Source organism: Drosophila montana, unplaced genomic scaffold, assembly GCF_035044405.1.
Source record: "Drosophila montana isolate Dmon_TW-CO22-7 unplaced genomic scaffold, ASM3504440v1 contig_778_1, whole genome shotgun sequence".
NCBI lineage: Eukaryota > Metazoa > Arthropoda > Insecta > Diptera > Drosophilidae > Drosophila > Drosophila montana.
Window position 1 is genome coordinate 316353 of NW_026999074.1, and position 27710 is coordinate 344062.

Genomic DNA, 27710 nt, shown 5'->3' on the forward strand with positions numbered 1-27710 from the left:
ACCGGCTTGCGTTTTATTAAAATTTCTCATTTATTTTTCGTTGTTACATTTTCATTTTATTGTGTATAAGCCATATTACAATATTGTTCACGAACTTTAGAATACAAGTATATAAAGGACTATATCGCAACACCAAGTGCATGCCAACATGTTCAAAACATTTATAATCAATTTGGGCTTAACACTAGCAAACTCTTTGCACTTACACATTAAAAACTATTGTTGATGTCTGTTTGAGTGGGCATACAAGGCGCAATTATTTAAAAAATATATATTGCTATTCCGCTTGCTTGTATAAATTATACAACAACACCCTTGGAGGGCTTGGCGCCCAGTATATCGGAAAGTTTTTGCTGATAGGAAGCCAATAAATTGACATCGGTTATGCCGCAGGCCTTGCAAGACAACTGCAATGCATTTAGCAATTGCATCTCTGAGAATTGTGTGCCGCGTTCCAGCAACGCATTTAGTATTTCCTGCAAGAGTGGACGTTAAAAGCTTGACTTCCAGATACCTTCAAACACTTACATCTGGTTCCATGCAGAGCAGCTCATAGAAATGTTTCGCCTGGTCTAGTGCAATCTCCCTAGACGCCGTAATATTGCTCAGCGTTTGCTGCAGGGCAATAGAATTGCGACACATGCGTTGCACGGTGATCTGATCAATGTGCTCCAGGTAATTGGATGCCTGTATAAGTATGCGTGCTGCCAGATGTGCCAAGCCCTCGAATATATACTAAAAAGGAAACTTAGAAAAGTTAGAGAACAGTTTTGAGCGTTCTGCAGAGAGGTAATATTAACCCTTGTCTTGCGCGGATGCAGGGTGGCACTGAATGCTTCATCCATTTCCGATAGCCGTTTCGTTAGCACCAGTACCTGACGATCTGGCTCCAATATATCATCCTTGGAGCCTACATAGCTGTTGGTTTTAACGCTCGACTTGGATCGCAAATAATGGAAGCATTGTACGCGCACCTCCAGATGCAGCACTAGCAGGCACGTGTTGGCCAATTCATCGAATTCCAATGCCAGATTAGTCATTACTTTGATGGTGCCATCCTTGATCGCCACGTTTGCCGCACAGTCTGCCGCTGCTGAATTCAAACCGTTGACCAATGGACGCCTTAGCTCGTTGGCAAACTCTGAGACGCGACACGAGAACCATTCCATGCTCTCCTGCAGTATAGCCAACTCCTTGAGCACGCTTATGTCAGCCAGTATCTCCTGCTGTGTTATGCCACCCTCACCCAAATTGCTAGTTAACATTTCGGCTTCGCGTATATTACGTTGCTGCACTTGCAGCGGACTCTCCTCCTCGGACGGCTCAAAGTTTCCACGTTGCAGCTTGCGCGTGTGGCGTGCACGCTGGCTGGAGGTCTTAAGATCCGTCCAATTGGGCAGCGTTCTGCAACAGGAAACAAATATCAAGTTAGTTAATTGTCAAGGCGAACTCAATTGCAAGATGGCTACTTTAAAAATCGACTTATATCCTCGTCCTTTAACCAGGCCACGCTGTAGATGCGTTTATCTTCCGAATCCGGCTGCACAATACCCCTGTAGGCCGTCTGGCATATCTCACGATAGGCCTTGAGAAGCGCACACACCATCTTGAGCAGCTCTTCCGAATAGCAGGGCAAATCTTCAATTAGATTTTTGGTCTCCACCAGCCGACGCTCTACCATGACAGTGGACTGCAGCAATGGCCGGCTCAAATTTAAACTTTTCATTTCCTCGGGCGTTATAATGGCACGCCAGGCATCCTGATTCTTTGATAGCGACTCAATGGTCAACTGCAAATTGCGATTGTGACCCTTAGATAGGAATGTATCCTTTATATAATTATCCACAAAGTCATGCAGGCTGCACGGTTGACTAATGAATGTATAGATAGAGAGATATGTGAGATAATGACGTTGATGATATGTGAATTGTAAGCTAACCCTGGCTTGCACTTCATAAAGTTCTCAATTTCCTGTATGTAGCCCATTATTGGAAGATACACCTTGGTGATCACATTCTGATCGGGCGTGCATATTAACAATTTCTCTCGCTGTTTCTTCTCATGAGGCAATAGGCCAGTCAAAGAGCCCTTGCCGCTGCCAAGCAGATTGGCACCCAAATTGTCATCAACAGAGGCATCTGAAGCATTGCGTCGATGCTCCTTGAAAGGCTCATGTTTGCTGTTGGTGTTGCTGCTACTGCTTACATTACCGGCTATGTGCGAGGACTTGTCAAACTTGAACATGGCCTTTTTCGTGCTAGCCGTTGAGAATTGAAAAAGTTTAAAGTATAATTAGATATTCTGTAAGAGCACATAACAAACCTTGGAACTTTGCGCCTTAGAAAATAAGAATTAATATTGTTTATAGGTTCCACAAAGCCCGTCTGCGAGCTCTCATCCGCCGATGCATTTTGTATGTCCAAATAATCCGTAAGCAGCAATTGCAACTGTGATAAAAAATAAAATCATTTAAAAATATAGAAGTTGCTAATTTATATAGTTACACTTACTACTGACTGAGCCTGAGCCCAAAAGTCGGTGAGATCGTAGGATTGTGGTCCCACAACGGCATACTTTTGACCCACAGCCAGATAGTTCTTTAGCAGGAGCGTATGCGTTTTGGCAATAGCTTTGAACTGCTTGAATATGATCTCCAGGAGGGTTAGCAGCGGATTGCTGGCACCTGCACCTGCACCAGCTTGCAGCGTACCACCCGACGCCAGCTGATGCGTGGTCTGTCGCACAACATTTAGAAGCTCTGTTTGAATTTGGACGCGCAGCGTTTCTAATGAATCTGGCACCTTCTGCAGCATGCCAAAACATTCTACAATGATGGCAATAAAGTAATTCATGCTTAGTTCCGGATCAATAAGATCCGCATCTTCAATTATCTCCGCTTTGTCCAGCTCAAAGCCTTGCGCCATGTCACTCAATGCCTTACGCACGCGAGCATTTGCCTCGATGCGATCCGTGGAGCGTCGTGCGCCAATGCCACGCGTGAAACTAGAATTAAGGCGACTCGAATTGCTACGTTGAAAGGCTTCATTGGCAGAGTTCTTGTACACCTGCGTGACAAGTTCCTCGTGTAAGCGATGATATAGCTGTTGCCGGCGCGTTTGCAAATCGGTGCGCAAATCGGCCAAGCCCTCGACGCCTGCCAATGGTCCGTTGAGCGTGGCCAGGGCATCCGTCAGTGCCTTGCTGGCATGCAAGTACTGACGTTTCGCCGTGTAGCTGACCACACGTTGAGGCACTTTCCGGAGCTCTTGGCTGCAAAGCGAAGCGTTGTGAATTTGTTTTCCGTTCCGAGCATTTTTTACTTACATTTGCTCCAGCATTTCCAGCACATACTTGTGCTGTACAGCGTCCGTCCACATTTTCTTAAGCTCATCGCGACGACACTGCAGAAGGCGCTTGCAGGCGCCCAGATTCTCTTTGACCGCGTGTATACGCTCGCGACTAGCCGTCACCTCTGTGGACACCTGGCTAAATAGTGGCAGTACTTGAGTCAGCTGCTGGTCATGTCGTGAGACCAGCTCGTTTAGACGCAGATCCGAACGTTTGAATTCCTGTTCGATTTTCTGCTTCTCCTTTTGACGCTCCTCGGTGGTCTCGCTGAAACCCAGAGACTTGATGACGTTGACGAGAAAGCCACAGCTGGCAGACTGCAAAACAAAAACAATAGCAAAGCGCAAGAGTACACGCCCAGCATAATTAATATTCGCGACTTCTTATTATCAAATAGCAAAGAGGGCGTGCAACAACAAAAACAACAACTACAACATGAGACCGCATCAGCGTTGGTGTCGTCATCAGCAAGCGGCTTTTTCGCCAAAGAAAGTTACACTGCGTATTTTGTACGACTTTAGGTTATTGTGCACTTTATTATATTAAATTATAATAACAATTTAGGGTTTATAAAGTATTTTTAGTTTGGTCTTAAACAAATGTACCTCATCTTTTCCATATTTAACGCCTCTGGGTGGCTTTGTTGGCGGCGGCGCGTCCATGCAAATGCGTTTGAAGTCAAAGTTATCCGAGAACGTCCTCTTTACTATAAACGTATTTATTTTAATTTAATTTATTTTTATAACATTTTGTGTTGCAAGTGTTTTATTCTTTATTAAATGAGTTGCAAAAACACTGATCTGGCAGCCCTGACTGCCAGTGTGACCGTAAAAGCTTAAAATAATGAAATGTTGCTTGACCTTAAGGCACATGTTGCTTAACGAGTAACACGGTAATAGCAACATGCAGCTTAGTGAGCAAATTCGCTTACACGCGTAACTAATCAGTAAAAAGCATCAAAATATAAAAATCTTAAGCATGTTACGCAAAAAGAGTCTGTTAGCGCAGTATGCAGCTCCTGTTCAAAAACGATAACAAGCGATTGTATTAAAATACAAATCGAGACCGCTAGTCATTTTAAAACATTCCGTTCAGATATTTGATTTCAAATTTAAACTTTATTGTTGAATGGTGGCTACATCTATTGTTGAGTGCTTGGATTATTTTTGTAATTGATGACTTAAGCATTTGCTTCACACTAAAAAGCCAATATCGCAACCGTTGTACTACGAAAAACTCTTAAGCGCTTAGCTACTACATTTTTTTGGTGCTTTTCTTTATTGCTTTAATAATTTGATTAAACACATTATATTTATATTTTGTGTGCCTGATTGGTTTCATAAATACTTTAAATAGTCAGCTAAATGCTGTGGTGCTTTCAACTTACTCTATTTAACAATTGTATATAATTTTAGTTATTAAAAACAGCATTTCTCGACTGTTTGAAAATACATGTGTAGCAAATATTCTGAAAACAAGGTTAAAATGGGAGTGATACGGTATTTTTTTCACTTGAGTTTTCAATTGCTTAGGTACAGTACTAATCGGAGGTATTACATAGATGATTGCTTGTACATGTCATGTGTATAAGAATTAGTTAATGACAAGTTTGTCGATAAGTTCGAGCTTTTGAAGGTTGAGATATGATCGTATTTCTTTTGGATTCACAGGTGGGTCGTTGGAAATTACATATAAGTTTTTGTAATTCGATATTCAAAACAATAACTAATTAAAAATTTCCTTTAAAATTCATATTGTTCATTTGGCTAAAAAATAATACGATTGCATCATGAATGATTGTTTGGCCTCTAGTTTTACAAAATTTAACATTTTCATCGCGTTTCTCACGACTTGTTACTAATTTAAATATGCGTTGTGTTTAGCTTAGTTACACTACTCGAAGCTGAACATTTTGCGCCTGCCCTCGCGTGTAACGGTGTGTAGTTTGTCGATTACTCCTTTTTAGGGGACTCACTGTTCATAATGCTGAGCCGACGTATATTGGGCTTGTCGTAGTCCTCCATGGAAATGCCTCGCGATAAGCGGCGCTCAAAGGAACCGGAGCTGGCAGTAGAAAATGAGCGTCCGCGGTCTACTCCGGGCATTACGATCGAAGTAAGCAAACCTTGCCCCTTGCAAAATAGTAGTATGGATTGAGCTACCTTCGAGGGCTAACCATGAAAAGTAAAGTGTTCGAATTTTATGTCCATATGAGGTGCTTATCCAAATTAAACTTACAGCATCAGCCAATACATCGCCAGCACGTTCAATTTTTAAGATGGTCACGCGTTCCTTTTCCACATCGCGATGCAATTTCTCCACCATAGAGGCATACGGGCTGAGCATGCCTGTAATTAATATAACATCAACTTTGCAGCCTTTGAGCGTAAGATCCTTGCGACTAAAAATGAAAAAATTATTCTACATTGCGAAATCATTTTCCATTATTTTGTTTACATACTTCATAAACGCCTTGACATAGAGGCCGACGTTCTTGCTATTTAGGGAGCGATGCAAACGTTTTTGATATTCGGCCACTATTTTGTCCTTATCTGGATTCTCGCCAACAATTTGCTATGTGTATAATTTGATATGGTTGTGTTGTTTGTTGTGCAGTGTAAGTAAGCAGAACGTTTGCATTAGAAAATATTTTATTTTACTTATAGCTGACAGCTACGAAACTTAAGCCATGCAAACTACAAAGCATGCAAACAAATATAAAAATGGACTAAATTTAAGTCAATTTTGTAATTTCTTTTTGGCCGATTTCTTGCTGGAGGTTCTACGTACCGAGGTCTAAAAGAAAAATTATTAAAAATAAATAATAATGAAATAAATATGAATATACATGCTTTTCGAAGGACCTAAATCTGTTCGAGTTTGTTAAAATTTGTGAATTGAAATATTAGGAGACTATAAAAAAGAGCGTTGCTTCAAATGGAGAGCTAAATAGAGCTGAAGAGACTTGTTTATTAGACTGTAAAACTGTTTACCTCCATGACCTGTAGTGCCAAGTAAAACAGTTCACAACATAAAATAGACAAAAAATAAGATAAAGTGAATACAACATAACACTGAGATTAACCAACCATACAGACACAGTCGGACACACACACGCAAACACACACACACACACGCATTCACACTTACAGGGTCACACCTATTAGAAGAGGGTGGCAACTCGAGCTGCGACTACTTACATGTCCAAATTTGTGATACATCAGAAAGCTCTCAGCCGAATGGGCAACCTCATCGCTTTTCCAGCTAATGAACTGCAAATGCGAAAGGGCGTTACATGTATTATTTGCATACCAAAGGCGATATCCGCACCTTGTTCCTAAAGGACTGCAAAACACTTGCAGCACTGCCCGTGGCATTGATCAGGATAAGACCCAGCGCACGACTGGGATGGGCGAGCCCGAAACGGGCCAGCACATTTGCCCCAGCCCCCTCGCCCAAACCAATTACGTATTTCACGTGCAGATAATCCAGAACCGTAACCAAATCTTCGCCCAGTGCCTGCAGCGAAGGAAACGGAAAGCCATCGGATAGTGCTTCGGCATTGTCCGCATGGCCGGGCACATCAACGTGTATGAAACACGAGCGCTCCTTAATTTCCGTCATGCATGGGCTGCTTACAAATTCCTGAAACGAATTATCTGCCAAAAAGAAGTCGTTTGAGTTATGTCGAAATGCTTCTAATTACGATAAAACTTTGCTCTACATACGATTGCATCCCAAATCATGCACAGTAATAAATACAGCGCGTTTCTCCTGCTGCGACAAGTCGCCCTGAAAATTTAAGTTTTTAAATAATTGAATTAAATTAAATAGATTATTCTAGATATTTGAATTTTTGTACCTGCACAATAACAGTCAAGTCGCCGCATTTTTCCGTGCTAATATTGTATTTCTGCGAAGCCCAAAAAAAAACAATTAAAAATTATTTAAATATGCGCTGCGTTATTAACGCCGTTAAGGCCATTTTCAGAGCAGAAATTTAAATATACATATAAGCGGGAAACTAAAAGGCAAAATCATTTTCACGTTGCCATTTAAACAAACTCAAGCGTGAAAAATGACGGGCATGAAATGACCAAAAACTAGGAAGATTAGGTGTCTGCGAGCTGCTGAAGATTAAATACCCTAAATACGAATTAGATTGTAATAATAGGAATCGCTCATCCGATCTTAACCCAAATCTTACAAACATTTTTTTCTCCCGTTTTTCAATTCATAGAATCTATAATAAAATAAAGGCTGTGCTCGTAATACAAATTATGTTGCTTACGGTGACGAGATTCTCTACTGAAATGCGATACCTTTTCGGTAGGGTATTTAAAGCGCCGAGGATTTATGCACAATACTTTGTACAGGCGAAATGGCGCTGTGTGTTTGCCTCCTGGGGTAAAAGCGAGTTTCCTGCTTAACGACGATGCCAAGTGCTAAATGTATGCGTAAAATTTCAATTCAATTTAGAGCTACGCGTTTTAAACTGACTTTTAAACAATTGCAAAAGTTGAACGCAAAAATACTGCGCATTGAAGTAGGCTATGAAAGCTGTGCAGCTAGGCAAAATAAAAAATAAACGAGCAAAATGTGAGTTAGTTTAGGAAACTAACCTTTAACTGCGTTCAAATTAGTTCTCTACTAATTAAAAAGTTTGAAATGAAATGTAATCGCAATGCAAATATGTTGCCGCCATAACTTTGCAATTTAATCTAGCACTAATGGCTTTTAAATTCTTTATATAAGTAACTTAAGCTAAAGTCAAATAAATCCACAATGCCTCCATAGAATATCAGACCGAGAATCCTTTACACACACGCACACACACAAACCACTTATTGAGATTGATCGAAACTATAAAAGTGTCAAAAGACCTGACCTAACACCCGTTTCTAGGGGCTCTCGGCGCACAATTTGCCTAAGCTCCCTAATGTGATCTAAAGTGTTTTTTTGAAAAGAAAATAAATATATCTAGATGCTAGGTAAAAAAACGAGTAGTATGTAAATGTGGCAGCGACATCTAATAGCATTTCTATGCCGAACTATCACGGGTCATCGTATAAAAATATATACAAAAACTATACAAATAAAGGGTAGAGGTATGCAAAGAGCTGCAGTTCATCCTGTTTGCCACATGCTAATAAAAAGTTGCGTTTTGCAAATTAAAAACATAAATAAAACATGTACATAGATGCTGTCGCTTGGGGCTAGCGCCGTAAATTTATATAACTTTTTTACCTCGTAGCCACTGACCGCCGAACATAAAGCTTGTCTCAGATGCAGGTTAATGCAACTAGACGTTGACGAGCACTGTGTGTTGTACATATTTCCACTGCCACGCCCTTAAGGCGCACAGCCTTGCACGGCGGGGGGAAGCTGTATAGCAGAGAGCTATGCAGACAAACAAAACAACGCAAATAATGGCGTTGACAATGGCGCTGGCTATGGCGGTGGAAAAGGGAATGGAATTGGACCTGGGAGTGACGTTGTTGAGGCCCGCAATGCTAACCGGGAATTATTGCTGAATAAACAACATGGAACTGCGCGCATTGTCGTCACAAATCAATTGCAGTTAATTTAGCGTTTGAAATATGAGAAACAATCGCTCAAGTACATTAGTAAATAGAAGAGCTGATTGCTATGACAGCTTATTAACGCATTTTGCTATAAAACTGCGCACACAGGGTTGCATTTGTAGCAAATGTGCAAATTAATTGACTAGCACTAAAGCTTTTAGCTATGAACAGTGTAATCATCAACAGTATAATCACCACACACACATATATAATAAACATATATACAATTAAAAGTTTGGTGCATTTAATCTTTTGCACGACTAAGGATGGCAGATAATTGAACTAAAAACTAAAAATACCTAGCTGCACTTGGTGGCAAAATGAAGGATCATTGCTATGGCAACTATTCAACTATGCTGCTGTTATAAAGCAAAAACTTTTTTGTCCTAGGCAATTTCCAATTACTAAGTAATGTTCAGTCAACCGATCAAGAACAACAAACAATCTTGCTATAGAACATTAAGTTCACATAGCAGACAGCAGACAAAACAAAACCATTCACCGGGAAATGCCATAAAAAGTGTTTATCAATAATGAAATTGGCAATAAATTGCGCTGCAGAGCTGATGTACGAGCACCTGCCGCCTGACTGACTGCACTTCACGACATGTCAATGCTCAACCGCTTCATCCTTTTACCTCCCCTAACCACCTTAACTTGACGCAGTCAAGATGACGTCACGTTTTATTGTTCAGGTTGACGCATTGGATGATGGATGTTGCGGTTGCCGAGAGACTGTCGCACACAGAAACAACGGAGAACTACGCACCTTCGACCGCACATGTCGTATACGTAATCCGAAAAACTTTTGTGACCATACAACACTTGATGAGGTGTCTGTCGACTTTTTGTTTTCGTGTGGTTTTCTCTGTTAAGCTGCGATTGTAAATTGCAATTGTTCACTTGTAGTTTTGTATTTTGCCTTGGCTCAATCGTTTGATTTATACTTCTTTTAGCTTGAAAAGTTTTGGTTTGTTTGCTGTGTTTAAAGAAAATTTCAAATGCTTGTTAGCGTTTTTTTTATTGCTGTAGGGGGCGCATTTTAATTGACTTCTCAATGGTTCAATTTTAAAGGAATTGTTCTCGTTGCAGTTGTGCATCTTTCAATTGAGATACACAAGTTTTTTACAATTTGCTTTGACGTGAAATCGCTTAATTGACATACGCTTCATTAAATGCTGAAGGAATTGCTAATTGGGGCATGCCGCGTAGGTGTGGGAAAGCCTTGAGCCCGAAACACGCGCAAAAATGTAATTTGTAATCAGATATTAGTTTTCACAATTACAGTTGCGTTCAAAGGACATTGAAATATTAGAGGTAATTATTATTTACTGAACACTGTGATACAGAAATTGAAAACAAATTAACAAATGAAAAGAATAGTTGGCAATACCTTTGCAAACTGCACACAAATTGTCTTTGCATAAAAAAATTTGAATTAAAAATTTCGAAATTTCGCTGGAATCTTAATTTTCCCAAATAAATATAGAATAAGCGGTCCGATCCGGCCGAATTCGTCATAGGAAAATCAATTTTAACAGTTATCGAATCCCTCTTAATGCAACGCTTGCCACAAATCTCAGCCCATAAATTGGCTGCTGTCTAATCAAGGATGAAAAACCTGACCACGTTGTCGGCTCCAATGTCATGAGCACTAAGCTCGAGCTATTCGATTATGACATTTAAATGACATGGTGGGCGCTTGTAAGGATGCAGAATCACGGCATGAGTTGTTGGCCTTTGGTCCTGCAATATGAGTAAAACCGCAGACAGGCAGGAAACGGGCTATGGGAAAGTAAAAGAAAAACTGGCAACGATTTCAGAAAACCGAAAAAAAAAAAAACATAAATATGCCAGTCAGGGACCGAGCAGCATTGGCAGTCGCTACCAAGAGGCGAGGCAGCAGCAGCAACAGCAACAGGAACGAGGTCAATGAGTTGGCACGTACACACAACATATATACAACTGGAACGAACTTTCAGCTGGTGCTGTAGGGCAATGGCTCAACTATGGGCGAAGCCCCTCCCACAATGCCCACAGCAATATCGCATAAGCAAGTGATACAGTTTTATACATGTTTGCCAGGCATTCGAGCATCGTAACAGCAACAAAAGGCGACGTTTAGTAGTCCAACATTACATATACCTTTGTGTGTGTGAGGCTATAGAATATGTATGAATTTACAGCTACGGCTGTTGCAACTGCAGCAGCAACTGTTGTTGTGTGTTGAGAGCTAGCCAAAAAAAGAAATGCCCATGAAAACAAGCGAACCGAAAACCAAACTCAAAACTTTTTGAACATGAAAATGCAATAGGTATTACATATAAAGAAATATATATAGAGAGAGATATGTATGTTAATGTAGACACTTAAAACCTCTATATTTTGTTATTTTGCATGCTGCATAACCAACTTGTTTACCTTGACCAAAAAGTATGCAACGAAATTTTACTTTTACGTTCTTGACATGCAAATGTATAAGCTCGGAAACTTTATGCTGGCTATGAAAAGTGACAGTAAAATTTGTTGATTTCCTGATAGACTTGATAGCAAATCGATGTTGTTAGGCAAACAGCTTGAGTGCTTTTATATAACAAAAGAAAGAAGGTTTGGAAATCGAAAAAGCAACAGTGGCTAGTTAGTAGCTGCTCTAGTGTCTTTCTTCTGCAGTTCTTGTTTCTGCCAAGAGCACTTCTTGCAACTGCTGCAACTCAACTCAAAGCTAAGCTAAGTTATTCTGAAGTGTTCTACAAAGCATGGTCGCTGACAGCGAGCGGAAAACTTAAACGCAAAAGTTTATCTAACAAAGTGCTTGTTACTCAGTTTCAACCGCTTCTTCGGGATCTCTTTACAAATCCAGGCCAATCAGCGTTTTCTTTGCCTAACTCAATCGCCGGGCTTACAGTGAGTTACATTTGTTGCATTCATAATTTACACATCGATTCGCTCTTTCTCTCTCTTTCTTACATGCTCTTTCTCTTTCTCCAACTCGCTCCTCGCTAAGCAAACAAATGCTGTTTGTTTATGGCTAACACCAAAGTTTGTTCGCTTTTGTCCACTTCATCATGACCAAAATGTATTCAGGCGTAAATGGATTTTCGGTTCATAACCACATTCACAGACACTTGCACACACACACACACACACACACACACACACACACACACATGTACACACACACGCACACAACTGTACACTTGTACACGGAGATACACTTCAGCGTTCGTTGATATCCCAAAGCGCTTGCCACATCCGGCTTAATAAAACAAGTTATAATACTCCAGACCTGCTGACCGAATAGAAAATACCCTGTAGCCCATTATCAGGCAGGCAAAAGTTGATAATGAGCAGATAGTTGATAATACTGCTCGAAAGCTTCTGAAACATGTAAAGACCAATGACAAGGAAGGCGATTAAAAGGCAAAAATTGATACCAAATGAAAGCATTCGTATTCTTATCTTCCGACGAAGCCCAGCTTTATGAAATCCTTATCTATCCCGGTGTAGGGTATCATAAAGAGCAGTTCGACCTTTCACATCAGCAATAGTACATTCTTTTATAGTATGTGTGGTTAAGTGCTGTCATGTGTCGCCTGCCAATTCACCCATATCCAACCGGATGTATATGTTTGCCATCAAATTGATGTTACAATTTTGATATGGCTGAGAGCATTGCGTAAATACCTACACGCCTCTAAGGCATATAAAATCCAAATTGAATAATTGGCATATCTATATTCGCTTTTCTTTTTGTGGGGGTTTCAATTTGTGAAATATGCATGACGTTTTATTGATTATATATATGCAAAATGTACAGCCGTTTTGCGTTTATATTTTTTTTCCATTTGAATTTCAATTTGTTAGCTGGCAACAAACTTATTTGGCAACCATTTCGCGTACTTTAATTTTAATTAATATTTAAGTAGCTCACATTGCGTAGCATATTTAAAATGCAGATATTGCTAATGGACCTGCAAAAATTTAATAGGAGTTCAGTAGGCGTTAAATAAACAATGTGGAATATTAAATAGTTAAAGATTAATCGACATTAATTTTCATATTACATAATTACTCACAGGCGTGTGCTGTGTGACCATCAGCTTCTAGTATAGACAAAAGGGTGCACTTTATCAACTGGTAAATAATAGTTAACATGTACGGAAATGAGATACTCTTTATTGCCATGCACAAGTAACTTCATAAATAAGCAGAACTGCCAAGGGATAAAAGAACTACAAGACAGCAATCAATTTAGGCTTGAACAAATTTAGTCAACTACGTGACTTACAAGAGAGCCCGTAAAATACAAAGCGATGTCCTTTTATGCCCTGGAGAGCATTTGATTTTTAACTTTGCAATATTCCTTTTAATGTGGCGCATTTCAATAATTTGGTATGGGAATATGCCTACATCTGTCAAAGGTTAAGTATGCTAGGTTTCGATAACAAGAGAGTGCGTTTAGGCCATCTTTCCATTACATATCTAAAGATGATATTTAATTTTGTTGCTTGTTTTATTTATAAACCATTAAATCTGACCGCAAAGAGAATATACATACTGGAGTGGTATCAAGAGTCGATAGGGTTATCTCCGTCATTGCTTCTGTCTAATATTTTTATCTTATCAACATCGGACTAATACATCGATTAGCTCTTATTTGAAGGATTCATAAATTGAAAATAACTTTTTTACTACTCTGCTCTTTAATTACTTACTACATATCCTGATTGCCGAAATTTTACTTTTATATAAAAGTACCTTTGCTTAGCTTATTATTTATTTCTATTGCTTTCAAATATTTCATCCCAGATGTTAAAGGTATGTTTTCAATATTTCAAAACAGTTACAGACCACAAATATTTTTAAATTCTCTAACCATTTGTATTGGCTTTTGGCGCTGGACAAATTGGGTTTCTACTTAGTTAAGCACAACTTGAATAATCAAACATTAACATTCCCAGCTTGTAAATCACTTCCAGATCACTTAACCGCCATTTGGTAGAACGAATAAGCATCACTTTGTTTCTGAAAGTCATTTATTTTAACCTAAAAGTCTACGCTATAATTTCCATTAACTGTCGCTGCTTAGCTGCCCATTATGAGAAGCGCATAAACTGCGCGAAAATTTGCTGCTAATTGGAAATTATCCTTCTCCTGCCATCCCGTGGAGATGTTAAATCCTATTAGAAATTATGGCGAATTCTATTAAAGGCGGCACGCAAAGTTGAATCCCTCGTCAATGCCTTATATATTTATATGCTTCGACACGCGCATTGGGCAGTTGAGAGTACGAATCTTTGCAATGATTTCGTGCACTGCGTAATAAAAGTCTAAAGGAAAAGTTCGTGAGATTTACGGACAAAATGAAATGCGGACTCCGAAAGTCTTGGCCCAACAAATTGAGGCAAAGTTTAGAGGCTGCATTAAGTAAGTTCTTTTTTTTTTATTTTTAACAAACGTAGGTCTGCCGTAAACCCGCCAATTAAAGGTCATTTAAGTTTTGTAAGCAGGCACAGGCCGTCAGGCTGTAGGCAGTCGGGAATTGATGAAAAGCGGTTTGCTTTATGCGGCGTATGCGCAACGTTACCTTGCAAACTTTGACACTTTGCCAATGGCAAAGTTATGCGAGCTTAAAAAGAAAATATTCACGAAGTTGTTGCAAATGCCGCACTGAAATATGTGGAAGTGTGCGTGCGGCAGCTATTAAGGAACAGCTGGGTCACGAAACAGTCGTATGCCACGCGGCGTATGTGTAATGTTTATTGGAAGGACAACTCAATTGCTGCTAAGTGAAATGAAAAATGTATTAAAAATGCAATTAAAGAGCAGTTTAGAGCAAAAAAAAAGAGCAATTTTAGATGAAAAAACAAACAATACAATCTAAAAATAAAACAACAACAAAACAAAAAACTATAGGGTTGGAGGCGAACAAATAAGGGCTAAGAAATTGTTTTATGTTCATTTCTTTGCGCATTCTTGGCAAAGAAAAGTATTTGTACAAGTATATATAAAGAAAATGCTATTAAGCTAAGGTCTTATATAACACACAAACACACACACAGACACCCGCTAGAAAGGCGTGTCATTTTTTACTCTGTTTGCCAATTTGATGTAATGAAAGTTTATTCAATGCACAGGGCCATCAACTTGCCCAACCGATGCTCCACAAACAATATAAAAGCCAGTCGAATAAGTGAAAGGGCTGAACGGTGGATGTGAACTCATCTGCGGAAAGAAGGGGTTTTGCTCTCTGATCTCTCAAACATTTTGGTTTCCGTGTAAGTCAACATATTACACGCAAAATTGGACATTTTTTCGTTTTTTTTCCTGCAATAACGATACGCATATAAATGGAAGATATTTCATTATGAATGTGTGTGTGAGTGTGTGTTTGCATGTGTATATGTATGTATTTTTGCGTGTGCATATGTATGTATGTATATGCGTGGCCCCATTTAGTAACCCGCGGCGCTGTGCACATGTTCTATGAATTGCATAAAAAACAAATGAAAATTGCTTTAACTGCAAATAAATGACCCTATAGATGCCCTGTAATATTACAAAAAATGTGTAAAAAACAGAGGCTAGTTAGAATCAACTTATTGTTTATTCAAACAATGTGTTTTGCAATTACACTTTATTTTCAAATCTGTTACATTCTTTTATAAGTAGAAGGGATATAAATATATCTGGCGATTGCTATAATCTTTGGCAATAGTTTTTGGTGTTTTACGCCAAACAAAACTCATAACTGTATTCATTCATTTTGAAATTCAATTAAATTAAGCATTAAATTCCAAAGAATTATCATAGTTTCAATTAAATAATCTTCAACACAAGTAAGCTTAACCCAAAAGAGCAAATAAAAAATACTTAAGGGTCAAAGCGGATTTTTTCTTAATTAAATTTTGCATTCTTCGTTGTTGGCTAAGAACAAAAGAGTCAAAGTCAGCATTAAAATAAAACAACAGCTCGATGAAATGAGAAGACAAACAAAACAAACAAAAAATAAACGAAATCTCACGAAATTGGAGATTTCCGAGGAAAATTCGTAGCATGTTATTGTCTGACGCAAACGGATATAAGTTGGGTTGTCAGCATATTCGGAATTGAAATTGAATGCGAGCGCAGAAGCCACGGGGCATGCAACATTTGCGCTTGGTTAAACCAACGGAGAAAAACCTTGCATACTTTCTCTGTGCTGATTCAGTTAAACGCAAGCCAAGCCACACAATAGGATGCGACATGTAAGAGTAAGATTTCCATTTAAGTGAACATACTTTGTTTGAATACGGTTTGCGTTATATGTGAAAGATTTAAGATAAAGATAACACTAAAGCTGGAAATCAACTAGAACAAGTTTGAGGCATCAACGATAAAATTAACTAAAATTAATTTAATTATTCTCTGCATATAAATATATACAACTGTTTTATTGGTGATCAACACAAGGCCCAAAGCGTAAGAGCTAGAAAGCAGAAATTTTTACTTCCGGTATTTTATGTGAAGGAGGTGCACGCCAAGGCGGGGTTTTGGGAAATTCAAGCCGCAAGTTTGAAAAAAACTGCGGAAAACATTTGTATGAAACTTTTTGCTTACTATCCGACTATTTCGGAAAATGCATTCCTCGTTGGAATAAATGGGGATCAAAGATTTGATGAGTTTCGCATTCGAGTTCGTTTTCAAAGTCGTATTTCAGACTTTTTACAGAATACAAGCTTACTCTGTGAAAAATGCGATTCAACGATTTTTTGGATTTTTGTAAGTTTTCTTTGATTTGCTTCAAACCTTTTTTGAAATTTTGTTTCAGCGATTTCGAAAATTCGATCAGAAACTATAGAAATTGCCGGAAAACGATTGTGTAAAATATTTGTTTACCATCCGATCGGCTTCTAAATAGTTTTCAAAGACGTGAAGGTCAAGACTTAAAATTTTCCCGGGCGTGAGCTGGATGAAAAAGACATAACTAAAATTTTAAGTAAAAAAAAAAACATGGGATGGGCAAGGCGGGGTAATACCCGCTAGTCCTATATAAAGGAGAACAAGGACTACGCACTTTGATAAAAATGATTAGATGATGATTATTTAAAGATTAGCATGAAGACATCATCCTCCTGACATCCAAAGACTTAAGATAAAATGGAAACCAATACAAACGAGTGTGACAGAGAAATCTTTTCCAAGCAAATTCGAATTATTGATGACACAGGAATAGTTTTTAGTCGACTTGAAACCTCTGGTATTTTGTTAAGAGATTTGTCCAAAAACACCTCCAAGAAAATGTAATAAATAAAAACAAGGAATGGAATAAATAGTTTATAATTAAAGATAATACGGATTTTGTTAATATTGTATACAAAAAAAACTCCGATAAAATTTCGGGGACCAAAACCCCTGAAAACAAACCGACCATTATAAAGCCGACTGGCTATAAATTAAACTAAATTAAATTAATTAAATCTCTCGAATGTTTGTTCAACTAATGAATTTGTGAGGAAAAAAACTATAGAGAATTCCGGGTCCGAAAATTTGAGAACCAGCCGAACGAGATAAATTAGAATGGCATTAGAAAAATATGACAATGAAACAAATGAAACAACATAAATTTGTGTTTTGCTTAATTACCCAGTACAGTGTAGCTTACTTGCAACAATTATGGCAGAACGTTAATAAGAAACTTAATAAACGACTAGCAACGGTCGTTGGCAATTTAAGGACCTCAATTTATTTGGCCTGCCAGATGCCAACGCAAATGGCACGTAAAATGACTGCGTTAACGGTAATGGTCGCACAATATACACAATCACACACACTTACACAACACATATACATAACAGTTACAGTTATAAGCCCACATGCACACACACACACAAACACACACCTACACAGCGACAAATATGCAATTTTTATAAGTCACACGGAAAAAAGTATGCTGTGCCCTTTGAGGCTAACCTGACAGCAACCAAACAACAAATTCCAAGCGCCAACATACACACAGCGTCCAAGGTCATATGACTTGAGCGGACTTATGCCTGCTTTTGTGTGACGCTGCAGTTGATACGCCTGCCTAAGGCCTTTGCTTAGAGTTGGGCAACACAAATACGCGTCAGGACGTGTCAGGTGCACCCAAAGTCACGATGCTTTTGCGAAATGCACTGCATGACGGCTGAGAAATTGCTTAGTATGGCAGTGGAGACGGAATCGCTAACACATAATTTAACACACACACACTCAACCAGCTCAAGCAGCTCAAGCGGCTCAAGAATTGCGCATTTAAGCAAGTGTGGCAAGTGGTTGTGCGTCATCAACCATGCAATTCGAGCTCGGGCGGAGCATATCAGCACACTGGCTAAACTTACGCTAATCTTCTCCGCCGAACCAGATGCGGCGCCACGATGCTGCGGTGTAACCGGCTTAGACATGGCCAAGCTAAATTCACAACGCAATTTTCGAACACGAACTAAACGGTTAACACACAAACGTTTTCGATTTTGCGAGTATCAGGCGCACAGACGCAATTGGCAGAGTATTTGCAAATGGGCACACTTTTGTAGTTGGTTCTCTGGTTGCAGCTTCTCTTGCTGGCAGCTTATTTCGTATTTCGATTTCGACGTTTCTAGCGTTCGACGACGACTGCTGCTGCTGTTGCCGCCTGGTCTTATCAAAGCTGCGTAGATGCGATGTCGCCGCCGGAAATGGCACGAAGCGACGACGCAGACACGAAGCATCAAAACGATGGCGACGAAGCGACTAGCAAAACAAAATGCCGAAAAGTGTTATTGTAATGGTAGTTATCGTTATAGTGGTGGGTTTGGAACTGTGTGTGTGTGTGTGAGTGTGTGGTAATGGCGCTGCGTCCCTTGTGCCTGAGCAAGATGTTGCGACGCAAAAAGAAGCATTAAATTTTTTTGTGCGGGGTCGTCAGAATGTTGCCGTAGGGCACTCAGTTGGGCAGGTGCTGGGCTATGCAAAGTTGCCAGATCGTTAATGGAATTTCTTAGTTAAAAATGTAAAAAGAAATGCACTAGAAAACTTCAACGCATAAGTTCTCAATGGTTATAAGTATTTTTTGTGTGAACAAGGTCGGGAAAACCTTAAATAATATCCCGATCCAATAGCAAAGGGTACGCCTAAAGCATGCATTTGAAAATCGATTTTTTTTGTTACCATAGTAAAACCAAACACAAAAAAAATCAATTTGTTGTAATACTGTCATTTATATTTGATTGTGATAAATAATCACAGTTAAATAATTGGAACATATAAACTAAAGAAACTTCTCACTGTATATAGAAAATCTAATCAAAAAGATAATGCATTGGAACTTAGTACAATCCATTACTATTCAATTTTCGCTTCAGAATCATCAATTTTCATTTTCAATTGCTTATTTCAGTTTAGCTGCCTGGCAACGCTGTGCCACCCACGCGAAATGCCACAGCACAGTGCAAAATTTCGTTGCCTACTTGTGAGCGCCCAGCTTTTTGCACCCACGCATTGTCTTTTACTGTAGCATGTGTGCGTGTGTGTGTGAACTTGTGGCGGTTTTTTACAAAATATTCCTTTTGTTTTAGTTTTCGCGCTTATATGCATTGTTTTTGCCGATTCTTCCTGGCGACTGCCGCTATTGTTTTTGTTCTTGTGCCTTCTAAGCGTCTTTTTGTTTTGATGCGCTAATTTGCCAGCTCGCAGAAAATAAAATGCGCGACTGCCATTGCCATTCATTTATCCAGCAAGCAGCTAAAACCACCCTTATGCCACTTCCCCCGAAAGTCGTATACAATATGCGCATTTCGAATTTACGTGGCGTAGGTCAAGCCGGCAACTGGCAGCTCCTAACCCAAATCGCTGCCTGTCACATCAGACAACAAAGCCCGTCGAATTCAAGAGTGCATTTCAATAAAAATGCATAGGATAAAAAATAAAACTGAACAACTATTATCATATGCATTTTAAATACATAGAAATGAAAAAAAACAGGAAAAGAAACAATGCACGGCAAACAATGATGATGTTGATAATGATGAACTGAATACGAATGTGTGCGTGAATATGAATGCTGCTCACGTTCAACTACGAATATCACGGTTGTCAATGAGCATGGCCATAAGTCTGATGAGTTTCTTTTTTTTTAGGTTTTTTATTTTGCACTGCCACAGCACAAAAATTCGTTGTCAACGCTGGAAAATTCAAGGCTGAATACTAAATGCGACACACTCGTATATCCAGGGGTTGTGTAATACAAAAATTCAAATTACGACAGAAAACTTTAATATAGCTTAAGAATTTAAAACATAGCTGATTAACATGGCCTATACGACTTTACAGATTATTGCAATTAACTTAAGGCAAGTGGAAAATTGATGTGGTCCTTGAATAAACTCAAGTATGCTGAAATTGAACACGTTCTACTTTCATCTTGTTGTCCGACAAACACGGGGCACAAGCTACGTTAAATAAATGTTCGCTTTCTGTAGTTTAAGATAATAATGTGAAAGTGTTTTTGATATTTAACCAGTTTATTTTATTAATGGTTGCTTACTATGCCCCGAATTTCGGAAATGGCCTTCTTGTTTAAAAACCCAATTGGGGATCATTGTCCTACCTTTACCCGCAAGTAGTCGAATTGCTTAACCGAGACTCGGAATACTGCTTTAGCTGATGCTAATTGTCTATGTATCAATAAATCAATAGTACGAACATCTTTAAGAATTTTAATTCGAGCTGAATTAGGACACCCAGGTGATCAAATTTATAATATTATTGCTACAGACCATGCTCTTATGATTTTTTTTTAGTTATACCAATTTGAATTACAGGTTTTGGTAATTGACTTGTACCTTTAATACTAGGGCCCCCTGATATATCATTACCACGTATAAATAACATATGATTTCAATGTGATCCCCATCTGTTCGACATATTACCTGTCAGATTTTATTATCGCAATCAACCGAGAATCACAATCTCATTTAACTTAACCAGTTTATTTTTGTTCTGTTGATTGTTTGGCTTAGCACTTCTGTATTATCTTGCACTTATTTTTATAGCTATTCAAAAAGTACAGATAATGCCACGCCCCCGTTAACTCAGCTGGTGCCCTTTGGCAAGTGGCTTACGGGCTTTCAATTGTCTTTCGGCTTTTGCGCCTTAAAGTATGCTCAGCACAGCACTTGGAAACTTTTTGCCATTGTTGCTTTGACTTATTGTCACGCCCCCGACAAGCCCCACACCCAACGCTTAAGTAACGCGTCTTTTCTCTATGTATTTTGTTTTCCAGCCTGTGCATATAAGTCGTCTTTTGCTCGTTGTTATTGTTGTTTTTGCTGTAGTTCTGCTTGTTTATTTGCATTGCGCACCTGCCTAGGTAATTGTAGCTGACATTGTTGCTTTTGTTGCTGTTAATGTTTTCTTAACGTTTGTGCAGCAACTGTTGTTGTGGCTGAGCTTTCACTTTTTATACGCCATAACAAACTTGTGCAGTTGTAAAACGTTTGACATATATAGTGTATCCTTGATCTGACCGCCTGTCTAATTTAATGAATGGCTCGAACTCAAAAGCTACGACACTGTCGTATAAGTATCAAACTTGTTTCTCCACTTTCCAGAGAAAAATTTCTGATTTTTGGAGTATATAAAAATTGGCATATTACTTATAATGTTAAAAATTATATAAGGATCAAACTTAACCGAAATTAATAATGAACGCGTTTCCCATTGGAAAAAGCAACTGTGAATGTATGTAGAGAAGAAACTAGAAAAGGCGTGAAAAGTCAGCTTGCTGCTGGGCTCAGTGTATCTCATAGTCGAGCACGTTTTTATTTCTTCGCTTTCAGCCACCCTCTCCTATTAACCACTTTCGTTTATTCCTCCAATTAAATTGAAATTAAAACATATCATTTGCGCTTTAACTGTTACCTGCTTTTTTTTTCTATATTTCATATAATTGTTGTGCAATTAATTCGAAAAAAACGCGGCCTATACGCAATGAGCTCTTTAATCCGCTTCCTCATTCACACATTTTGATATGACTTAAATTCTGTCAGCAACATAAGCTGAACGGCAACAAATCCAGAAAAAAAACGTTTGTTTGAACATGATTTAAAAAAAATCAATAAATGAATAGATTAAATGTAATTCTAAACAACAAATATTGTGTAACATGTAAAATGTAGATTGCACAATATGTCAATAATTTAATTATGTACTTTTAGAGAATTAATTAACGGTAATCGAATAACGTTATCAGCGCGTATAGACAGAACGGTTAGTCGTTATATATTTTGTTTCATAAATTTGCACATCTTATTGAAATATATATCTGAGCTTATTTTCAATCATAGCACAAACTGCTCGGGGCTCTGCTTAAGTACCTCTAAGTTAATTCTTGATATTAATCAACCTCAATAATCTATCTATTAAATAACGGCAGACACTTTAAAATTGAGACGCTCGATATGTTGGGCGAAAATTTAATGCGTTTTAAATGTGAGCCCGGGAGAAATTCAAGTGCTTGGCTTTCAAAGCGGTATTACTTATAAACAAACACACAAATTCTCATACACACACTAAGACACACAGACAAAGCACACAGCATAAGAAAAGAGGACACTTTAAGCCCCAATGGCAATACAAACACACGTGCCAGGACAACGAAGGATATCAGCAAAAAGAGCAGGAAAATTCAAGTACAAACTCTGGCACTTTGCTGAAAATATTTTCGGCAGGCCATCAAGTTACGAGCCTTGTGTATCGCCCCACCCTTATCTACTCTCTCTCACTCCCTGTTTTCCGCTATCTCCCTCTCTCTGTGTCTTTTTGGTCCGCTGCCAAATTCATTGGGACGATGAATTCACGCGATGTTTACGCACGCATTTATTTATGTTGCACTTTATTAGCTTTTTATCGTACATTTATTTTGCTTTGTATTTTTTGTTTTTTCCTTCTCTTTGTTTTGCTTGCGTGCCGCACTGTCACACTCTACGCAATTGCCTTTATTTGCGTTGCTATTTTCGATAAGACAAATATGCCAGTCCGATAAAGACATTCACGTCGTTCCATGCTAAGAGGGGAAGCCCCGTTCGTATAAATCTGAGCCGTGCTAATGCGAACTGATTGATACATTATACTTTATCATTATACAGCTCTTCTCTCGACGATGGCTGAGTTTTTTTTTTATTAAATTCCAATTAATTTGCTTTCTAAATTGTTTTTGTTTTCTATTATGATCTGCAACCTTAACTGATAAAAATATATTATATCTATAACTATATATCAAAACACCACTTGCTTTTCGTACGGAGTTTATGAGCTGCCCTCGTGTATCTAAATATTACACACACCATTTGGCGTTGAATTAAATATTCGAATGCAACAAAACAAATGAACTGCTCGGTCGTTGGCCAACGATATGTTTTTCTGTGTGTAAGTTTCAGTGCTGTGTTGCTTCACCCGCTTAATTAATTCTGCGGCTTTGTACGTTAATAGTTATATACATATGTACATCGATGTAACTATTTATTACCCAGTCCTCATTCAATTGATGTCACTGCAAAAGCGTCTGAGTCTGATAAAGACGCATTCGCTTTGCACAATTACCAAGCCAATTTGGCGAGCTTCTTAATTTGAAAGATTTATTTATAGCTCGAACGCTAAAGGCGTACATCGACACAAACAGAGAGCATTATCAAGATCTCAGGCTTTCGAATAGCTATAGATAAAGTGGTCACTGCCCACAGAGCTATGACCGTTTCGCCAAAAATTAAAGCGCTCTGGAATAATTGAGAAACAAAGGGTCAATTAAATAGACAACAACGTTCCATTAAATTGTTAATAGCACTCACAATCATTAACAACAACAACGACAACAACAGTTTTCCTGTCAATAACCACGTCGTGTCCTTGATCTTTGCACATTTAATACGCCTCACTAATTGTTGTAATAAATCGCAAGCATAATACATATGCATTTATATACATACATATGTTTGTTTGGGGAACTATTCATTTTCAAAGATTAATTGACAGAGCATACCAAAGTCAGGGCAGCGAGTGTCTAAATTCGTAATGACTTGCACCCACGCCCATTACGTCTAATCAAATAAATGTTGATATCGAATATACATATATGTATGTGTGTATGGGTATTCATGTTTATAGCATTTTTATCGATAGGGGATTGCATGACTTTAAAGTTCCGGTTCATGCTTCCACTAGCCTAAATTAGGTATGCAGAAACGGACTTTTGTGGTAATAGTTTGGGTACTGGTCCAAGCAATGATTTTACAACTCGTGTTTAATTAATTGCACATTAATTCCAATTGGGTGGCAAACAATCATGCAGGTAAGCCTAAAAGACAACTTGATCGAAAAGCAAACAAATTGTTATATCTCACGCATTTTGGTCACTTGATACCGATTACCTCGTAAATGGTTTTCAAAACTCTCACCCGCTCCACCAGACTTTCGGCCCGGCGCGCAAACGATGCGCGTTTGTCAGCGGCAATCGCGGACATGATTTGTTCTTGGATACGAATGCACTTGAGTTTCGTTGCGCTCGGTTGGTCTTATGTTATTTAACTGAATGCACAGCCGGCAAAAGAGCAGCTGCAAAGAGACAAGGAGAAAGCAGACATTTACTAATTAATCACATTTGATAATATTATTAATTGTTATCTAAATCATATGATCGATTGTATCTATACGACTTTTTTAAAGCACAACAAATATCACAAGGTTGTAAAAGTCACGCACACACACGGAATCACATACAGCTTGATTGTCTAATGTTTAATATGTAAACAATCGTTGATAATTGTTGCCAAAAATCAAAACAATGAAAAACCAAAACATATTGGCAAGCGGATGTCGACACAGCTGCAGATACCGAAAATTTTGAAAAATATTTACAAAAATAATTTCAAATTTGGCCACGATATTAGCAAAACCAACTGACAGCCAACAAGGTCAGTCGCGAAAGGCAAATAAGAACGGCACAAACACAACTATATTAAAATATGCACACATTAATTTTCAAAATGCAAAATATGCAAAGGGCATAATACAAATAATGCAAATAAAGTACAAATATTACCGTTAAGCGAAGCACACACGAACACACAACTACATATGAGTGAAGTGAACTCAGCTGCCTATCTCTGCATAAAAACTTAGACGATAGTTATCAATAACTGGCATTAAATGTTTGCGTAAATTGCTAATTCTAATTAAAAACTCCGTTGCCGATCGCATGCACTTCGCACCAAGACGTTCTGCGAAAGAATACCGCCGTAGAACTGATGGCACTTAGCGGCTGTTTCCACTTTTGTAGCCCAGCGAGCATAAGGCGCTCAAAGAGCTATGGCAAAGAGCGTATAGAACAGAACCGTTTGCAAAGAGCTGCAGCAAAAAAGTAAAAATAGATATGTATGTATTTTATGTATAATTTATTTTTAAATATGCGCTTTTTGCACTCTTTATTGTTCGCCTTTTCGTGAATTGATTTATGGATTGAAATGCAAATAAGCAACAGGTGGCAGTGACGCAGTTGTCCGACCAATGAGCTTCACGGTGCCTTCGCGTCCACTTACCAAATTTAAGTTCAGCAAATCACACATTTGCATATAAATGTGTACTTAATTATGCTAATATTACAGATAAATTGCGGAAAAGTAATGTGGTAAATAAAAAGTTGGCGTATTTTTTTTTTAAAACTTATGGTGATTTACAGCACTCACGACGCCTATTGCCCGACCTCCACAATTTAGTGTAAACTGTTGATAACGAGTATTTGGTACTGTAGAGTTAATTTCACTGTTAGCCAACACTCATTTTATGCCATCTGCACCGCTGTAATCGACCGACCACCACAATGTATCGTCCGAGCAAATGTTGTGAGAAGTACTTTGAAGACAGTTAAATTGTATTTAAAATTGTTAAAAAGCTTTGGTAAAAACGGCATCGAATTGACGCACCAAAATGGCATCTCGCGGCGGTCCAATGGTCGCGGGCACCGATGGCAATGATTTCGAGTTTAGGCAGAAAGTGGCAAACACATATCAAATTAGGTTAATAACACTTTCTAAACCTCCACAAAATTATCTAATTACTTACAAGTAGCTGCGCCTGCACTACCAAAAGCCAAAAAGTCATGACATCGTAATCGACTGCAATCAAGTTGCAACTCCTGCTACAGAAGGTGCACGGGCCAGACAAACAGTCAGTCAGCCAGCCAGCCAGCCAGGCAGGCAGCGCCAGCAGAGTGGGTGGGCAAAGTGCCAGCTAGACACTCAGCATGTGTGCCTGTTTACAGTAGCAACAACAACAACATTATTGTTTGTGTACATATTTTGGATAGCTAAAGGCCGAGGGCTACCAAACAAACGGAAACCTAACTAACGAGACAAGTTACTACAAATGCAACATAAATTTTCCTCTATTTGCAGCTTGTTGAACAAATCGCGTCTGAAGTACTGCATTTTCTTTCATGCCCTGCTATTCTTTGTCATGCTGGCCAAGCTGACGTCTGACATATTGGATCGCTTGGATATATTTGTGCTCGAAATCGAAGAGTTGGAGGTGCCGCAGCCACTGTGGTGGGAATACGTTTGGGCTGCCTCGCTGCTCACATCGTTTCTGGGCCTCTCAGCGGCACGTGGCAACAAGGTCCGCGATATGCAAAAGTATATGATTGCCATTTTGATAATGGCTGTGCTCCCGCTGCTTTACTGTTTCGCCTATTACTTTGCCGACGTTTGGGAGTTTTTGACCATGGACAAGGCCGTGGAGCTGGACGAAACAGACATTTTCGTATGGCGCGTAAGTCAAATATAAAATGAAAAAAACAAAACGTATCAAATAAACAATTTGGTTGCTTCTCTTTCAGGGATTTCCGTATGGTGTATTTTGGTATGCCTTTTGTTTTGTGGGCTTTCAGATTCATGGGTTCACACTTTACTTTGCGTACAATCTAGTCAAGGCCTGGAAGGCGCGATCATCCACACGTAAATTTCAATAAATCAATAGAGTCGTGGAAATACTACTAAATACTCGCCAAATTAGTGAAACGTCAAAGCAAGATGCTGTAGGGCTAGTTGTAAATAATTTGAAGAAACAAAACTTAAAACTATCTCTCTAGTGCACAAAAGCAAAACAAAAATAATAATAAATCACACATTTTTAGTAATCAGACATAATATTTTCAGAATGAAAAAATTACCAACGTTATAGTTATTGTTAAAGCGTTACATACATAAAAAACAGGAAATCTATAAACAACTATCTATATACATACGATACACATGCAACCTTATAAAGTCGAGTCGACAACAAAGCAACTGAAGCCACCAAATTTCCCAAGTCAAAAAGGAAACAAAACGATAATAACAAGATGTAAACTTAATATTCTCTTTTGTGGTCTACTTACATTTCGACGTGCCTCGTGTTTGTTAGAAACGGCTAATATATTTATTAAATACTTATTAATGTATGTCTATATTGATATATATATGATGAATGAGTACATTTGAAACTATTAGTTTTAAAAGAATTTTCAAATGGTTTTTATTGCGTTTTGTTTTTCATTATTTTAACGACATAATTTGAAATGCACAATCATTCAATATATTTGTGTGTTTGTGTAGAATTTGTTTGTAAACTGCCCAAAATATTTTACGATTACAGTTATTTAATTTCAATTTTGAGTGTTTAAGCAAAGTTCAAGTTTTGATTATAAAAAATTTGTATAAGATAAAATGTGAAATATTTATAAAAAGTTTC

At 38.4% G+C, this 27710-nt stretch overlaps 2 protein-coding genes across 7 annotated transcripts; one reads left to right on the top strand and one right to left on the bottom strand.

The window, feature by feature from the left end:
- Nucleotides 1–137: 137 nt before the first annotated feature.
- On the bottom strand, nucleotides 138–27580 carry LOC135439719 (exocyst complex component 4). Of its 6 annotated transcripts, none has more exons than XM_064698484.1 (18): nucleotides 27358–27580; nucleotides 24383–24539; nucleotides 7211–7261; nucleotides 7077–7140; nucleotides 6679–7007; nucleotides 6549–6620; nucleotides 5810–5922; nucleotides 5587–5749; nucleotides 5324–5519; nucleotides 3954–4054; nucleotides 3325–3665; nucleotides 2511–3270; nucleotides 2323–2447; nucleotides 1940–2257; nucleotides 1470–1871; nucleotides 801–1404; nucleotides 529–735; nucleotides 138–476 (listed from the first exon to the last, which is right to left on the bottom strand). In XM_064698484.1, exons 2-18 carry the CDS (start codon nucleotides 24446–24448, stop codon nucleotides 300–302), a joined length of 4089 nt encoding a protein of 1362 aa, XP_064554554.1. In that variant the 5' UTR covers nucleotides 24449–24539; nucleotides 27358–27580; the 3' UTR covers nucleotides 138–299. The 6 variants fall into 6 exon arrangements, with proteins under 6 accessions (XP_064554554.1, XP_064554552.1, XP_064554553.1 ...); XM_064698482.1 differs by having other exon boundaries at nucleotides 24356–24539; XM_064698483.1 differs by lacking the exon at nucleotides 27358–27580 and adding an exon at nucleotides 25027–25208 and having other exon boundaries at nucleotides 24356–24539.
- On the top strand, nucleotides 25798–27117 carry jagn (jagunal). The gene is made up of 3 exons (XM_064698511.1): nucleotides 25798–25999; nucleotides 26378–26750; nucleotides 26818–27117. Exons 1-3 carry the CDS (start codon nucleotides 25911–25913, stop codon nucleotides 26947–26949), a joined length of 594 nt encoding a protein of 197 aa, XP_064554581.1. The 5' UTR covers nucleotides 25798–25910; the 3' UTR covers nucleotides 26950–27117.
- Nucleotides 27581–27710: the final 130 nt, after the last annotated feature.

What these genes read in the sequence shown, in the direction of transcription:
- LOC135439719 (XM_064698482.1), bottom strand. Translation starts at nt 24,448, where the DNA reads ATGTCCGCGATTGCCGCTGACAAACGCGCATCGTTTGCGCGCCGGGCC. An exon ending in TCGGCTCAGCATTATGAACA is followed by an intron (nt 4,055 to 5,323) that starts GTGAGTCCCCTA and finishes ATACGTTTATAG; the next exon opens with TAAAGAGGACGTTCTCGGAT. An exon ending in GATATAAGTCGATTTTTAAA is followed by an intron (nt 1,405 to 1,469) that starts GTAGCCATCTTG and finishes TTCCTGTTGCAG; the next exon opens with AACGCTGCCCAATTGGACGG.
- jagn (XM_064698511.1), top strand. Translation starts at nt 25,911, where the DNA reads ATGGCATCTCGCGGCGGTCCAATGGTCGCGGGCACCGATGGCAATGAT. An exon ending in GCAAACACATATCAAATTAG is followed by an intron (nt 26,000 to 26,377) that starts GTTAATAACACT and finishes CTCTATTTGCAG; the next exon opens with CTTGTTGAACAAATCGCGTC. An exon ending in CAGACATTTTCGTATGGCGC is followed by an intron (nt 26,751 to 26,817) that starts GTAAGTCAAATA and finishes CTTCTCTTTCAG; the next exon opens with GGATTTCCGTATGGTGTATT.